This window comes from Canis lupus, chromosome 10 (assembly GCF_048164855.1).
Source record: "Canis lupus baileyi chromosome 10, mCanLup2.hap1, whole genome shotgun sequence".
NCBI lineage: Eukaryota > Metazoa > Chordata > Mammalia > Carnivora > Canidae > Canis > Canis lupus.
The window spans coordinates 67,339,453-67,354,955 of NC_132847.1; the positions used below are offsets into that span (position 1 = coordinate 67,339,453).

At 43.3% G+C, this 15,503-nt stretch overlaps 1 protein-coding gene and 1 long non-coding RNA gene across 5 annotated transcripts in view; one reads left to right on the plus strand and one right to left on the minus strand.

Moving 5' to 3' along the window:
- SVEP1 (sushi, von Willebrand factor type A, EGF and pentraxin domain containing 1) overlaps positions 1-12,564 on the minus strand; it is a 181,887-nt gene extending 169,323 nt beyond the window's left edge. For all 3 annotated transcript variants that reach the window (XM_072842318.1, XM_072842317.1, XM_072842316.1), the window contains exon 1: positions 12,019-12,564. In XM_072842318.1, coding sequence (XP_072698419.1) covers positions 12,019-12,549 — 531 coding nt within the window. In that variant the 5' untranslated portion in view covers positions 12,550-12,564. The remainder of the gene's footprint in view (positions 1-12,018) is intronic.
- Positions 12,565-12,655: 91 nt separating this feature from the next.
- LOC140641862 (uncharacterized) lies at positions 12,656-14,633 on the plus strand. 2 transcript variants are annotated; one of them, XR_012038475.1, is made up of 4 exons: positions 12,656-13,103; positions 13,251-13,277; positions 13,431-13,559; positions 14,370-14,633. It is a non-coding gene; the product is annotated as an uncharacterized lncRNA (long non-coding RNA). The 2 variants fall into 2 exon arrangements; XR_012038474.1 differs by lacking the exon at positions 13,251-13,277 and having other exon boundaries at positions 12,656-13,159.
- The last annotated feature ends 870 nt before the right edge of the window (positions 14,634-15,503 follow it).

A 15,503-nucleotide genomic window follows, 5' to 3' on the forward strand; every position in this document is an offset into this window, starting at 1 on the left:
GAAGGGAAGGGAAGAGAAGAGAAGAGAAGAGAAGAGAAGAGAAGAGAAGAGAAGAGAAGAGAAGAGAAGAGAAGAGAAGAGAAGAGAAAAGAAAAAAGAAAAGAAAAGGAAAAGAAAAGAAAAGAAAAGAAAAGAAAAGAAAAAAGAAAAGAAAGAAAGAAACCAATGAGCCATTGGTGCTTCCTGGATTTGTGGGCTACCAGATGTGGTCAGAGGGCAAGCTTTGGTGCCTGGAGACCACTCTACCCACTTGCAGAGGAGGTGACAGTGACAGAGAATCGATGCCTTCCACAGAGCAGCTCTGAACAGTGACAGGTGAGAGTAGGTCTGTAAATGCCATAGATCCTCCTCAGTTGTGGTTACTCTACGGCTGGAACTCCATGCTGCCCCCTACCCCACACCCCTGGGGGAGTTTAGCTCTAGTTACCTTTCTTATTGTTGGTTCCTATCTCATGTTCCTAAAGTTTAGTAGGATCACCTCCCAAACAAGCAACTTGCTCTTGAACCCTCATCTTAGGTTCTTCTGCTTCTGGTGCCCCCAAAACTGTGACATTGGCCATGCCTCTGGCTTGCTTCTTCTCCATTAAGTAGGCACAGAGGCAACTGAAAGCTTCTGCCCAAGTAAATTTCCAACCAGTGTGTAAGATGCTAGTCTCGTCTCTTCTTTACTGAGTTGCTGGAAAGGAAAGTATTCCATGAGGGGCAGAGAGATCTGCTTTCAGCCTGAACCCTGCTCTCCCCAGGATCCCAATGCCTGTTCTGCTTCTCCGTCTCTGTTTACCTCTCACTCCTCAATCCTTTAGTGTTAGAGACTAGAGCTGGGTGCTAGGCATGGGGGTGAGGGCCAGTTGATTTTGTAGGAACTCTTCTGCACTGTGAACTCTGAGTGAATATAGCATTCTCAGTTATTGATGGCTCTCTTAAAAATGTGGAATGCTCAGTGTTCTTTTGTTTTGTTGAAGATTTTATTTATTTATTTGAGAGTGAGAAAGAGAGAGAGAAAGAGAGAGCATGAGTGGGGGAGAGGGGCAGAGAGAGTAGACTCTCTGCTGAGTAGGGAGCCAGATATGGGGCTCAGTCCCAAGACCCCAATTCCAGGATCCCGAGATCATGACCCAAGCTGAAGTCAGATGTTTAACTGACTGAGCCACCCAGGTGTTCCTCGATGTTTAAGCCATGGGTCCTGGTGCCAAATCTGAGACAAGAGAGTCCCACATAACTTCTGCTGCAGGTGAGTATTTACAATACAGATTTTGAGGCCACCTGGGTGGCTCAGTGGTTGAGCATCTGCCTTCAGCTCAGGTCGTGATCCCAGGGCCTGGGAGTGAGTTCCACACCAGGCTCCCCACAGGGAGCCTGCTTCTCCCTCTGCCTGTGTCTCTGCGTGTCTCTCATGAATAAATAAAATCTTTAAAATAAAATAAAATGCAGATTTTTACTACTGACTAGATTAAAAAAAGCCTAAATTTTGGTATCTTTATTGCTAGAAAATTCCAACAAAATAACTGCCTGAAATCATTACTTTTGAAGCAACATTTAAAAGCCAAGCATGCATATTTTGAAGGAAATCGTGACTAAAAAGAGAGCAATCTTGGCTAGAAAGATGTGAAAAATGTGAAAAACATAAACAAAAATTGCTTAACTTCTTTCAAAGTGAATTTCAGATTCATCTGGAAAGGTAAAGCCTATAAAATAGGATTAAAATGACAAGGCTTGCAGATATGACTCAACTGGTGTAGGTCAAAATATGTGAGCCAAGCTGAAAGAAATGCCAGGATCAAAATACACCATCAAACAACACATCTGAATGTGCCTGAACATTCTCATCAACAACAGCAGGCAAACAGACTGTCTTTTACTGCACAGGACCAAAAAAAAAAAAAAAAACACACAATAAAAAAAAACGAAGCTTGAGAGTTAGAGAATTAATTGAGGAAAATGGGTCCTTTGAGGCAACCATTTCATTTACATGTGATAACATTACAGGGTTAGAGCCCTTCTTCCCTGAGAATGTTCTTTGATGAGAATTACCAGCCTGAGTGAGAGACACTGACAGGGCAGTGGGTGAGCATCCCTCTCGGTGTGTGACAAGACAGAGGAGGGCCACATTCTCCAGACCTCTCAGCAAGGTGATGGAGTCTGTTTCGCCCACCATCTGTGGCCTCACCACCCTGCTCTGCAGCACATCATGGCCAGCTGTCTAGTGACAGTGTCCCCTCCTCAGTGAATAACTAGCTTGCCAAGCCATGGGAAAAAAAAGAAAAGCCACTATCTTCTGTGTGCAGAGTTGTACATGAATCTGGATTCTCAAGATCCAGTGTGGCACTAGGAGAGTGAGTAACAGGTCTGGAGGGCCAGTGCTTTCAACTCAGTAGATTCACCTAAGAGACTCAATGCTACAGCATTTGGCATCTGATGAAGAAAAGACTAGAATTGTATCATTTCAATTTCTTGATAATAAAAGTGCCATTTTATTTCTTTTTTTTTTTCTAGTTTCTGTGTGGAGTATCAGCCATCACTTACCCCCCAGCCCCGCTACGTCACCATTTCTCACTCTTCTCCTGGGGAAGAAGGTTTTCCCCAGCCGCTCCTTTTCTCCTTCTCTTTAGCCTTTGGCTGCCAGGAAAGAGCTCTCTCAGTTTTACAAAGGCGAGCTCCCATGGGCCTAGAACTGTCTGTTCCTGGAGAGGCAAGTCCATTTAATTTAAGATTCAATATCAGAAAGCTATACACCTAAGCCACAATCTCCATGAGCAGGAGACAAGGGCATGTTTGATTCTCCACCTGTCTTTGTACGTTGTTTTATAATCCAATTGATCTAGAACTCGGGAGAGGTGAAGAAAGGTATAATTTACTGAGCCCTCCCATACCATAGCCAGATTGTTTCTAAATTTTGCCTACTCCAAGTAATGCTGGGATGAATGTCCTTTTACAGGAATCTTTGAGTATGTCTTAAGTTAATCGTTTGTAAGAAATTCCTTGGATTGGTGGTAATTACTTTGTTTAAGATTTTCTTACTTTGAAGTCTGTAAACATATTGACAATTTATCATATTGCTCTTGAAATATGCTCTGAAGTTTTAAATATATAGATGTATCATGAATGTTCTACATTGAGAAGATATTGAAGACACAAGCAAGAAGGATAAAGACTTGGTGGAAGGTCTTCTTTGGCTGAGGGAAGAGACCCTCACTCTAATACGCACAAGGAAGTATGGGTGCACATGAGTTTAGAGGTGGAGCTGATGGAAACTTGAAAAAGTTCATATCTGAGAAAATTTAAGTGTATATATCTTAACCACATACATACATTTTAAATATCACCTTTGAAATTTTTTTAAAAACTAAATCTAAGAAATAGTGAAAGGGATTATAAGGGAAAGGAAGGGAATTGAGTGAGAAAAATTTGAGAGGGAGACAAACCACGAGAGACTCCTAACTCTAGGAAACAAACAAAGGGTTGCAGAAGGGGAGGTGAGCGGGGGGGGGGGGGGGGGGATGGGGTAGCTGGGTGATGGGCACTGAGGAGGGGACTTGATTGGATGAGCACTGCATGTTATACTGTATGTTGGCAAATTGAATTTAAATTTAAAAAATGTAAAAACAAAAAAAAACACAAAAAACCTACATTTTTGCATTAGCAGCCAATATATCCTAACCAGTGTTGTGGGATGGGCAATACACAATGAAGGCTATTCGTAGTGGTTCCCCAGGAATGAAGGAAATAGTGCATCGAACACACGTATCTATCTACCTACCTATCTATAATATATTTTATATATTCTAGTAGCAACTTACAACTGGAAAAATATCCAACTTGGACCTTCCTTATTCAGCGACTGAGTAAATTCACCAAGTTAACTAGCTTTACTTAGTAAATGGTTCAATCATGGAATAGGTCCTGCAAAGAACTTTCTTCAACATGTTTCTCTCTACTAATATTGCAGAAAGTTATTTTTTTCCCTTAATTTTGCATTACATCTATTCACATCTAGAAACAAAGTAGCTAGCACTATTACGACATACATAGTAATGAGACTCTATCCTCAAGTGGGTAGCTTTCACATTTCCTGCACCTCTGAAAGAAATATATGCTCTGATTTGAAAAAAAAAATCTTTATTGCTTAACTATTTCTACAAATAAACAGCAACTGCTTGATGACCTCATGAGGACAGAGGGCAAAGACGATGCGTACTTTAAAAATTGTCTTATGAAGATTGATAAGAAAACACACCTTAATGTGTTGCAGATTTCACCTTCTGACCACTATCATTCATTTCAAGTGAAGCACTGTGACAACACCCAAAGCACATCATCAGCTCTCCCAGAGTTTTCCCCATCCACAACTGGCCTCCAAACCAGAGCAGGTTACCGTATGTAAGCAGAGTCTATGCCAGAAATCCATTCTTCATATGGTCTGGGGAGCTTTAGAGAACAGTCTCAAAAATCAGGGAAAGGCAGACACAATACAGAACAGGAAATTCCTTGTAATGTAGATGTCTCTTGACCTGACAGCTTACTCTAGAAAAGCCAAGGAAGCTACCATGTTTTTCTGAGAAATGTTAACCTGGGTTCATTAAATAAATGATAAAACACTGATTTTATTTTGTAGGATGCATTTTTCCCATCACGTTCGGTATACTATTTGATTTGGAAGTGGATGCCACATTATTTAGAAGCTTCTGGTTTCTGGGAAACTAACACAAGACGGTTTTGTTGCCAAAATGTAAATGGATTGCTCTGGAACTTTGATAGTTTTTACTACAAGAAGTGTAATCTAGCACAAGGATGAAAATGTTTCAGTCAGGCAAGGCCTGACTCTTCTAGCTTGAGCTGAGTCAGGCCAGTGCCATTTGCAGAAGAAATGAAGTGGGATTTCTACAATTTCCCTGGTTAGACTCATGCTCTTCCAGGCACACCGGTATGGCAAAGGCTGCTTAACCTCTTCAAGGATGGGCATGAGCCCAAGCTGTCCCGAAAGAGATCTACACAGAAGTAATTTTTTCTTTTTCTTTTCTGTGGGAAGTGCTTTAATTCTTTAATATTTTATCTAATGTTTTATTTCAATTTGCCAGCATATAGTATAACACTCAGTGCTCATCCCATCAAACGTACATAAAAATATTATGTGGATTGCCACAGAGTCTCCTTAATAATGGTACTATCTTTGCCCTGTGCTCCTCCCCGGGGTCTGGCATAAGGCCCTGATAGTAGGAGCTCCAACAGCTATCTTAAACCACTGAGGTGACCTATAGATGGTGGAGCAGAAAGAAGAGACTCTGGATCCCTGAAAACATCACAGACCTATGATATTAGAATTTTCTTACAATTTTCAAAACAATTTGAGACAGAAATAAATGTTTATTGTGTTCAAGCCAGTGGCACTTTAGATTTTTCAATTACATCCAGCTAAACCTACTTTTAGCTAATTCACTGGTTTATAAGGAAGCTCAGAAGGTAAACTAGAAAGGATTACACCATTTCAGGGTCCACCCATGATTGGTGTGTTAGACCATGGAGTAGCAGTCAAGGACCAGGAAAGGAAATCCCATGAGCCAAGTGCGGACTCTGATGAACTGAGACAAATCCCACCCAGAATTGCTACATATTCCAATTAGTCAAGAGTAAGACAAAAAGATTTTTTTTGAATGCTATCTTCCGATTTTAAAATATCTGTTAGAATTAGAAAATAAATTGTATGGAAGGGGTGAGGGAGGAAAAAAGGAAATATATATATACACACACACACATATATCCAAATGAATGCATCCATTGAATGAAAAGGCCTAAAAGCCACTATTTAGGTCTTCTGGGCTTGAGTGTTTGGCTTTATGTCTTTTTTAAAAAAAGATTTATTTATTCATGAGAGAGAGAGAGAGAGAGGCAGAGACACAGGAGGAGGGAGAAGCAGGCTCCATGCTGGGAGCCTGATGTGGGACTCGATCCCGGGACTCCAGGATTGCGCCCTGGGCCAAAGGCAGGCGCTAGACCACTGAGCCACCCAGGGATCCCCAGGCTTTATGGCTTACGTAACACTTTTGCAATTCTAGAAATGGAATCCACCACTTCTCCCTAGATTTTGATATAACCCAAGACATGGAGGTAACATGGTAAAATGTGGGTGAGGATAGGAAATGGCAGGGAGGGGAGGAAAAAGATGACAAGTCGGAGGACTGGATTGACTGTGACATTTACTTAGTTTTGTGATGAGCATTTAGTTATCCAACTTCTTCTAGAATCTGATGCTGCTCCTGTAAAACTTGACTCTGCACAACGGATTCTGTAAAATCCTAACATGAAAGCACTTGGTGCATTATAAACCACTTTACAAATTAAAGGTATATTTGATCAAGAATGAATATATTTAATAATTCCATGGCCACTATGAAGAGAGAGCCTCTCTGAGCACATTTGTGCCAGGAGGACCTGGTAGGGGGCAGGGGATGGGAGAGCCTTTCCTATCCTTTGACCATGGAAGTGAACTAGAACAGAACAGTCCAACCTCTCTCTGTGTCTAGGCATTCAGGTCTTAGACCAAGAGTTCTCATGCTACATTTCAACCAAACATAACGTACCACTGGCAGCCAATAATGATAACAGAAGCAATAGGTGTACATTTGTTAAATAAACCTGTAATAATATAATACAATGCCCTATGTTCTGGGAAAAACAAAACTAACACATGCAAGTGGTAGATTCAGAAGACATTTGGATTCAATATTTGAGATTTGCTCTCTCTTCTTCAAATATGGAATTCTGGTACCATTTTTGCCTGGGAAATATACATCAGGTCTGGATCTACTTTATGCACCTAGGACTCATTCAATTCACACTTCTAAAGTTTGGATGGGATTACAAAACAAGTTCCAAGCGCAAAAGGAGAACTGCTTAAAAGTTTAAGAAACACCAAAGAGGAAACATTTCCAGAGCTACATTTAGGAATAGAGCTTTTCAGCACTGGGAAAAAAAAAAAAAAACTTAGCTTCTGCATCCATGAGCAACTCTTGACATCTAAATCACGTTCTGAGTTTGGGACAGCTGAATCCACTGCAGACTGTATGACTCCCCTCAACCTTTCCCTCTAGGAAAGGAAAACTCAAACCTTCCCTATTCCTTCAGCATTTGGGCCATCAGGAAGACTGCTGCAAAATGCACAAAGGCTATTATTGGTCTATTGTTTGGAAACAAAATGGCCCTAATTTCCTTTATCAGGCTTTTAGTCTAGTGTCATCTCACACATCTCCAGATTTTATTAGAAAACTTACAAGCAGATTCTTTCTTCCCAAAAGGCTGAGGGAGTAGATCTGTCTCCTGGTAAAAGTGTGAACGTATACCAATGCAGACATATAGCAATGATGCTCTTTCCCTAAAGCTGCTGCCCATCTATTCCCAGTCTTCTGGCCATCTAGAGCTCGAATTTTTTGGTGAGACAGCACATTCCCCGGGAGAGGATCATATTTCTGGAACTCTGGAACAATGGAGGAAGCAGAGATTTTTTTCAAAGGAAGTTTCGTGCTGTTTGTTTAATAGATATTTAACAAAAGTTAAGTAGGAACAAGGGGCTCTGATTTTCTTACACCTTGAAATGCTGAAGAGGTGGGGAGTCTTGCGTTCACATTGGGGCCAATCCAAATACATAGTTTAGGAAAGGCAATTTATAAACACCCAGTGGGGAGAAAAACTAAGAAGAAAGGTAAGGGAAGAGTCATTCCTTGGAAAGGATAATCTGAAGAGCTCTCTGTTTATTTTGTAAAAGGTTTTCCTGTAACTAAGTTCAAGGCGCTAAATCTTCCTTCCATTCTACTGACTGTGTTTCTGGAAGGATCTGTGCGCTAACCACAGATTCACTGCTTTAGTCCTTGCATGCTGTGATAAGTGCTCGGGGATGATGTCTAAAAGGAAAAGATCTACGATGCAGTTGACCATTGAAATAAAATGTGGTAAGTGTGCACACATATATACCTCCCATCAAGCTGTACAATTCTGATGCCAAATTAAAAAAAATGAAGCCCACTGTTATCCTCTTTGTTTAGTCAATCACATATGCTGAAAGCTAACAGCAAATTGCATGCTTGGTAAAGAAAATTCTACATCTTGAGATTTCTACGTAAGAAGAATAAGGGGTCTGGATGTGAGGGGTAGCTATGAACTTGCAAGCACGCATGTAGGTCTACATTAATGTGTTTATGTATTTGTCTGCCTGTGTTTGTGTCCATGTATAGTTGTGTGGACGTTCAGTTTCAAGCGGAAAAGGCTTGAAAAACTAATTTTTCTGGGGAAAGTAATTAACCTCAAAAACGTTCCTGTGATGTTCAGTTTCCCAGCTCACAGTCTGTTCTAATAATACCGTTCTGCACACACGTGGGAATCTGACAAACTGTCTCATTTCCATGATGAAACGTATCAAGTTTCATATCCAAACCCAAACGACACAGCTTACCATTTTCAAACTAATTCCGCATTGAAATAGGCTTGCCTGATCCCCACGCAGACATCCATAGTCAAACCTCCACTCATGTCATTTTTAAACATCACTCCTCTTCTATCCATTTTCTCCCAATACCATATTTTAATTATACCTAAGAATGCTCATCAGAGGTCTGGAAAAGGTACAGTAAAGATATGTTAAGTTTCCAGGTTAGCCAGGGACTGAGTCCAGCTGCACCTTCACATACCCCGATCCAAATGAGAAAAGAAAAATAAAATCAAGCGGAAGTTCAGCAAACACCAACTTTTGAGAAGTCTCGGCCTGCTAGATTACAAATGGATCCAGACGGAAGAACAGCACTGGGAAACCTTGTTGGCAATTTCACTTTCCAAGACAGGATGTAGTACTTGGAAGGAAAAAGCTGAAGACAGAGCAGGTCTTGAGGCGAGCCATGTGTACTCGATTCATTACCCATTTAACTGTTTTGGATCAACGTACTCAGAGGCCCCACGCAAACCTGGCCAATCCAAACAGAGGAGCTGGTATATGACAAGTTTTTCCCTGATGCAGCAGGGCTCTTCTCAGATGGAGTGGGTGGTGACATCAGGAATGAGGCCAGCCCTAAGATCTCCTGAGTCCTTGGTGTGGGACCAACAGAGAAACTGGATCTGCAGAACTGAACCCTGCCTGGTGAAACTACTTCAATTAAAGGGGAACATCTTTAAGGAGTTACTTCATCTCCTAAATGCAAAGGTTTTGCAAACTTCATAGAGAACGAAAAAAGCACAAAGGAAATGAAAAATCAACTGATAAAATGAGAGATATTATCACCATGAACAAATTTAGAAAGTGAGTGAAACACCAAGAGAAACTACTTGCCTCATCCTTAAAAGTGGGAGGGTTAATACCACTAAGATGCAAAGAGCATTTGCAAATCAATAAGAAAAAGAATCACCTTCGAACAAAAAATAGATAATCCCAAACATTTTAATGAATATTCAAAAAAGAAGAGTTATATATGGCCAATAATTATGAAAAAAACGTTCGGCCTCACTAATAAGGAAATGCAATTCAAAATAGGATTCTATTTTTCACATATAAAGTGGGGTGGTGGCGGGGGACAGATTGTTTAAATGATACTAGCCTATGTTGGCTGCATCCTAGGTACTAATCCAGGCCCTACACACAGAAGTGCAATTTGGTACCAATCTTCTGCAGGGCAACCTGGCACATGTACCAAAAGCCATAAGAAATGGGCATGCTCTTTGATTCAATAATAGCTGCCACTTTAGAAATTTGCATTGAGGAAATTATTAAACATATGAGCAAAAATTTAGTCAAACAGTGCTGTTTAAAACAGCCTAAATATATAATAATAGATATTTACATGATAAAAATAAATTTATATTCTATAGTGGAATACTATGTGACTTTGAAAATGGATAAAGCAAGAGTCTATTTCTTATTATGGAAAGAAAACTGAAAATACGGTGGAATAGAAAGTCAAGTGACAAAAGAGAATGTACAATATAATCCTTTTTTGGGCAAACACTTTCCGCAAGCACAAAACATACCTTTCCTCTAAACAACTGCAAAAAGTCAAGAAAGGTGTGTATCACAATACTACAGTGTACTTATAGGAATTTTGTCTGATTATTTTATTTTCTAAAACAACCACTTATTATTGGCAAAAATAAAATGTATTCCAATATTTTCTGTATTGAAATCAAAATCCTGGTTGCTTTCACTTGAAATATGTGAAAATTAATTAAAAATTAATAGTAGGTAATAAATACATAAGAATTGATTTCAAAGGGATATGAAAAAGGGAGAATTTGCATTGCCAGATATTTACATATATTGTCAAGTCATAATAATTAAATCACTTTTGCAAAGCTTAAAAATAATAGGTAAGACAAATTAATAGGCAGCCAGAAGATCAAATACCCATAAGCATTTAGTGTATGATAAAAGTGGCATTCAACTAAATTGGAAAGGATGGATAGCTTTCAAGCGAATGATACTAGGACAACTTGTCAACTATTTACTAAAAAGTAAAATTAGATATTGCCACACCACATGCTAAAATAAGTTCCAGGTGGATTAAACTGTTAAATGGGAAGCCATTTCTCCAATTTGGGAAATGAAAAGTCCATTCTAAGAAGATAAGCAAATTTAGGATCTTAAGGACAATGTTTAGAAGATTTGAATAAAGTTTACATCATCCATCTAACGACACTGCAATAAACAAAAGTAAAAGGCAGTGACCTGGAAAAACATTTGCAACACATACAAAAAGGAGTTACCGGTCTTACTATATAAAGAGCTTTCACAAATCATTAAGAAAAGAAAAAAAAAAAAAAACTAACACGTACTAGCAGTGCAAAATAGGCAAAAATGATGACCAGGTAGTTATTAAAGGGAAAATACAAATGCCCAATAAATGTACTGGAAAATGTTCATCCACAATAAAACTAAAAATGTGAATTTGCTGAAATGATACCTGTAGATAACTATGACACTGGCAGATATTTAGAATAACTGTTCAATAACAGTAAGGCAGCCTTACTGCTGTGATACTCTACTGGTGGGAATGTAAATTTAATAACCCTCCAAGGGAGACTTGGGCAATATGTTTCAAGAAGTTTACAAATGTTCATAGTCTCTAAATCAGGAAGCTCTATAGAATTTCTTCCTAAGGAAGTAGTCAAAAGGGCGCACAAGTATGCGTGGTTTGCCGTAACTTAGTTAATAAAGACCCTAAATGTCCAATAATAGGTGACAGGTGAAATAAATTGCAGTGTACGGATTCAGTGGAATAGTATGCACCTGCTGTAGATCTCGAACACCTATATTAGATATAATAATATACTTGCGTAGATCATTTTTGATACAACAAATGAAAACCGCAGGCTACAAACCAGCGCGCTACCGCTTTGTGAAACCTATGCCCAAACGTGCCACGGTGGTTCTTTTAGGGGGAGGGCTGGGGTTACAGGGTTTTCCCTTCCTTTCTTCCTTTCTCTTTCATTCATTCTACCAACACCGGCTTGCCGGTGCGGTGCGTGTCAGACAGCTCTGCGTGTTCCAAATGTTCTTCGACATTGGAGTCTGCATGACTTGGTAATCAGAAGAGAAAAAAAAAAAAAGTGATATTGTGCAAAAGTCCATCCTCTAAAAACCGACCTCCTCTTCCAGATGCTAACCCAAAATCCTATGGAGGTCCCAGACTCAGAAGAGGAAAGGCGTGCAGGGAGAGGCGCACCGGAGGCGCAAAGCCAGGAGGAAGGACCCGAGGAGCGAGGAGCTGGCCGTGCGGCTGCTCTGACCTGACCTTCCGAGGCGCTGCGTAAAACGCACTCACCTGTCCCAGCCCCCGGCGCGGTGTGCCTCCGGCAGCGGGGCGCGAACCGCACCCCCGGGACCCCTTCGGAAGAGGGGAAGGGGCCTGCCCTCCGCTGGGCCCCCTCCCCGGCCCCCCAACCACGGGAAGGAGGGGACGGCTCTGCGTCCGCGCGCCCCGGGACTGGCCGGGGGCGCCCGGGCGGGAGGCGGGAGGCGCGGGGCGGGGGGCGGGGGGGTCCCCTTACCGCCGCTTGCTGGAAGGCGCCCTTGGTGTAGGTGCCGCCGCCGCGGTAGGCGATGGCCGGGATCTCGCGGCGGAGCAGCGCGCACTTGTGCTGGTGCGCGCGGCGGTGGGAGATGTAGTCGACGCGCGGCACCACGTTGTTCTTGGACGAGAAGGTCACGATGGCCACGCGCGTGGCCGTGGGCACCACGGGGAAGTCGGACAGCAGCTTGCGGACGAACCGGAGCTCGCTGAGGAAGTTGGCCTGGCCCACGCTGGACGACTCGTCCACCAGGAAGACGAGCTCCAGGCGCCCGCTGAGCTCCCGCAGCCGCCGCACGCGCCGCCGGAACGCCTGGCCCAGCCGCTCCACTCGGCGGCCCGCCGCGTCCTCGGCCGGCGCGGGCTGCACCGACAGGCGCCCCGGCGCCCCGGGCGCGGCCTCGGGGAACAGGCGGAAGCTGAAGTTGCGCGACGGGGACAGCTGCTGAAAGGTGGCCCAGCCCGAAACGAGCGCCAGACCCCAGCAACAAAAGGCCAGGCGCGGCCACATCGCGCTGGGGCCGGAGCGGCGGGCCCGGGAGCCCGCGGGGCGCGGGGGGCGCGCGGGGGGCGCGGGGGGCGCGCGGGGCGGCCGGAGCCTGGGCGCTGGGGTCCCGGCCCCGGGGACGCGGGCGGCGGGCGGCGGCTCGGGGGCTCGCGGGCTCGCGGGGCTCCCCGGCGGGGCTCTCCTCCGCCCTCTCTGCCCGAAGCCTATAAAATGTTGGAAGGAAAGGGGGCAGTCAGGAAAGATCTCCCGCGTGGAGATCCCTCCCTCGCCCTCTTCCTCCTCTCCGTCTGTCCCTCGCGCTCCCCTCTGCTCTCTCCTTCCTCTATCTCTGCCTCTATCTCTCTCCTCCCCCTCTCCCTCTCCCTCTCCCTCTCCCTCTCCGCCCGGGATCAAGCCAAAGCCTCGGAGATTCCATGACACCAGAACCCCGCGTCTGTCAGCCTGTCAACATTCCCGCAGCAAGCGCACCAGCGCCGAAGCCCTGATTGATCCCATATGTCTGGCAGGAGCTGCAGAGGAATTCGCTGGAGATGGATCCAGATACCGAGAGTGCCACAGTAATTGGAAACACTTTGTAGAGGAAAACACACACAGGCTGGCCAGCCAGGGGAAAGCATCCTTTGAAAGCCGCTTGCTCACCTTTTTGGGTCTCCTTTTCGGTGCCCCACAACCCTCTCCACATGCATGTTTATTTGCCTTTCCAGGTGGGGATTTCTGATGCGTGCTGTGTGGTGAGTGTGTAGACTCTGGAGGGCCCCCTCAGGCCACACCACGCGGGGATTGCAGCTACCCCTCCCGCAGCATCGCACGGGGATTTGTCCTGCTGCTTCACCCCTGCGTTCAATTCTTTTGTTCGTTTGCTCCTTCATTCATTCAACAAATAGCTTTGAGCACCTATTATGTGCCAGGACACCAGGAGTATAATGAGGAGCAGAAATCCGCATGGATCTTGTCCCCAGGGAACTTACAGGGTAACAAGTGAGATGGTCTATTAGCCGGATACTCCACCGAGGGTATGTAGAATTCTAGCCCTCAATACCAAGCCCTGTAAAGGGGATCTTAGATAGCCAGACTTGACCTTGAGGAGGTCAGGGAAACCTCTAAGGACATCTGTGCTGGAATCTGAAGAATGAATAGAGGTCCTCTTTCCCCAGTCCCCTCTCATGTCTGTTTCAACAGGCAAGACCCAGAGAGGTCTACTTCCTTGACTTTGAGTGGTACCTGGCACACAGCTGCTGTGAAACATAAGTTGCCACCTGGGTGTGGTTTTTCCAAAGCAAGACCCCAAAAGTAAGGGCACACTTTGCATTAGAGGCCGGGCCCTTGGTTAAAACATTAACCATTAAAACACTCTAGCTAGCAGTCAGGGGTCTTGTGTAGAAAGGCCCCCGCAGTTACATAAACCACCTAAACCAAGTTATCTCCCATCCTTGGAATCAGTTTCTGCATCTGTTTCATGATGGAATTCAGTGATCTTAAAATCTCCTCTATCTCTAGTATCAGAAGATCTAATGCCATCTAAATTTAATGGAATTCCTTCACTGAGAGATATCACCGTGTATTGGTTGAAATGTGAGGGTTCTGGAGTCAGTTTGGGATGAAATCTCATTCACTAGTTGTATGACCTTGACATCAGTTAGCATATCTGGAAAATGGAGTAATTATAATAATAACAGTCTGGTAGGGTGATTGTGAGGACTTAATCATAAAAACCTAAAGTTCTTAGGACAGTGCTTAGAATATGGTGAGTCCTCTATAAATGCTGATTCTATTATCACCACCTTTAATCATGAATGTTCTTCAAATTCTTATTTTCCCAACAGTATTTATTGGCCATCGATCATATGCCAGAATGTTCGATACTAGGTTTTAAAGTTGAATAAGACTCAGATCCAGTCCTCCAGAAGTTCAAAGGATATCAGAAGACAATATAATTGGCAAACACTGACAAAGCAGTAAGACGACTGCAGGAATGGAGAATGGGGAACAGGAAGGAGAAAGGTCAAAATCCTCCTGGGGAATGAATGAGCAAGACCTCATTTGAGCTGAGACTTTAAAAAAAAAAAAAAAAGTTTTTCCAAATTGTATCTACTCTGTGTTATTTCAAACACATCATTAAGAGCTAACATTTCAGGACTTGGATGTGCCAGGCACCATGGCAACTACTATGTGAGCTAGCTCATGTGCTGTCCACAAAACTCCAGGGAGGTAGACAATTGCTCTAGGACTGTTTGGTTGCAAGCAATAGGCACCCAGCTTCTCCTCGTTTAAACAAAAGGGGATTTTTTGGCTCATAGAGCTAAACTGGGGAAAGGCTAGGGGTGGAGCTGGTCTCAAAAAGGCTTGGAAAGGAAATCAAGAACTACCTAGGTCTTCCATTTTTCTCTCTTCTCTCTTATGCTTCTCTTTGCATGCTACACTTGGTCTCTGTCTTCACACTTAGGATCTGAGAAGGAAAGACTCTTCTCCTTAAGTTTGAAAAGTTATTAAGATAACAACCACCATGGCCTTAAAGAAGGACTCCACTAGAGCAGCCATGAGTTATATGCCCGTCCCTTAGCCCACTCTGTGATTGAAGGGATGGGCCATCATTAATTGTCCTAGCTGGGCTCATATGCCCACTGTGACAGAGACTCCTAGTCACCTACCCACTATATCGGTCTCATATTCTTCAAGTAATAGAGCTCCTGAGTTTTAGCTGGGCATACAGTGTTGATATATAAATATATATATAAATGTATATGGCCTACATATCCCAGCCACCCAGGCAGCTGAATGTGGCCATATGACTAGGTTCTAGGCAATGATAAACATATATATAGTGGTTTTGTGTGGCAGTTTCCAGAAAATCTCTTTAAGAGGTAACTGCTATCTTTTATCTGTTGTCTCTTCCTTCCACCCCATCTTTCTACCTAGAACATGACTATGGTTGCAGAACTCTGGTAGCCATCTTGGAC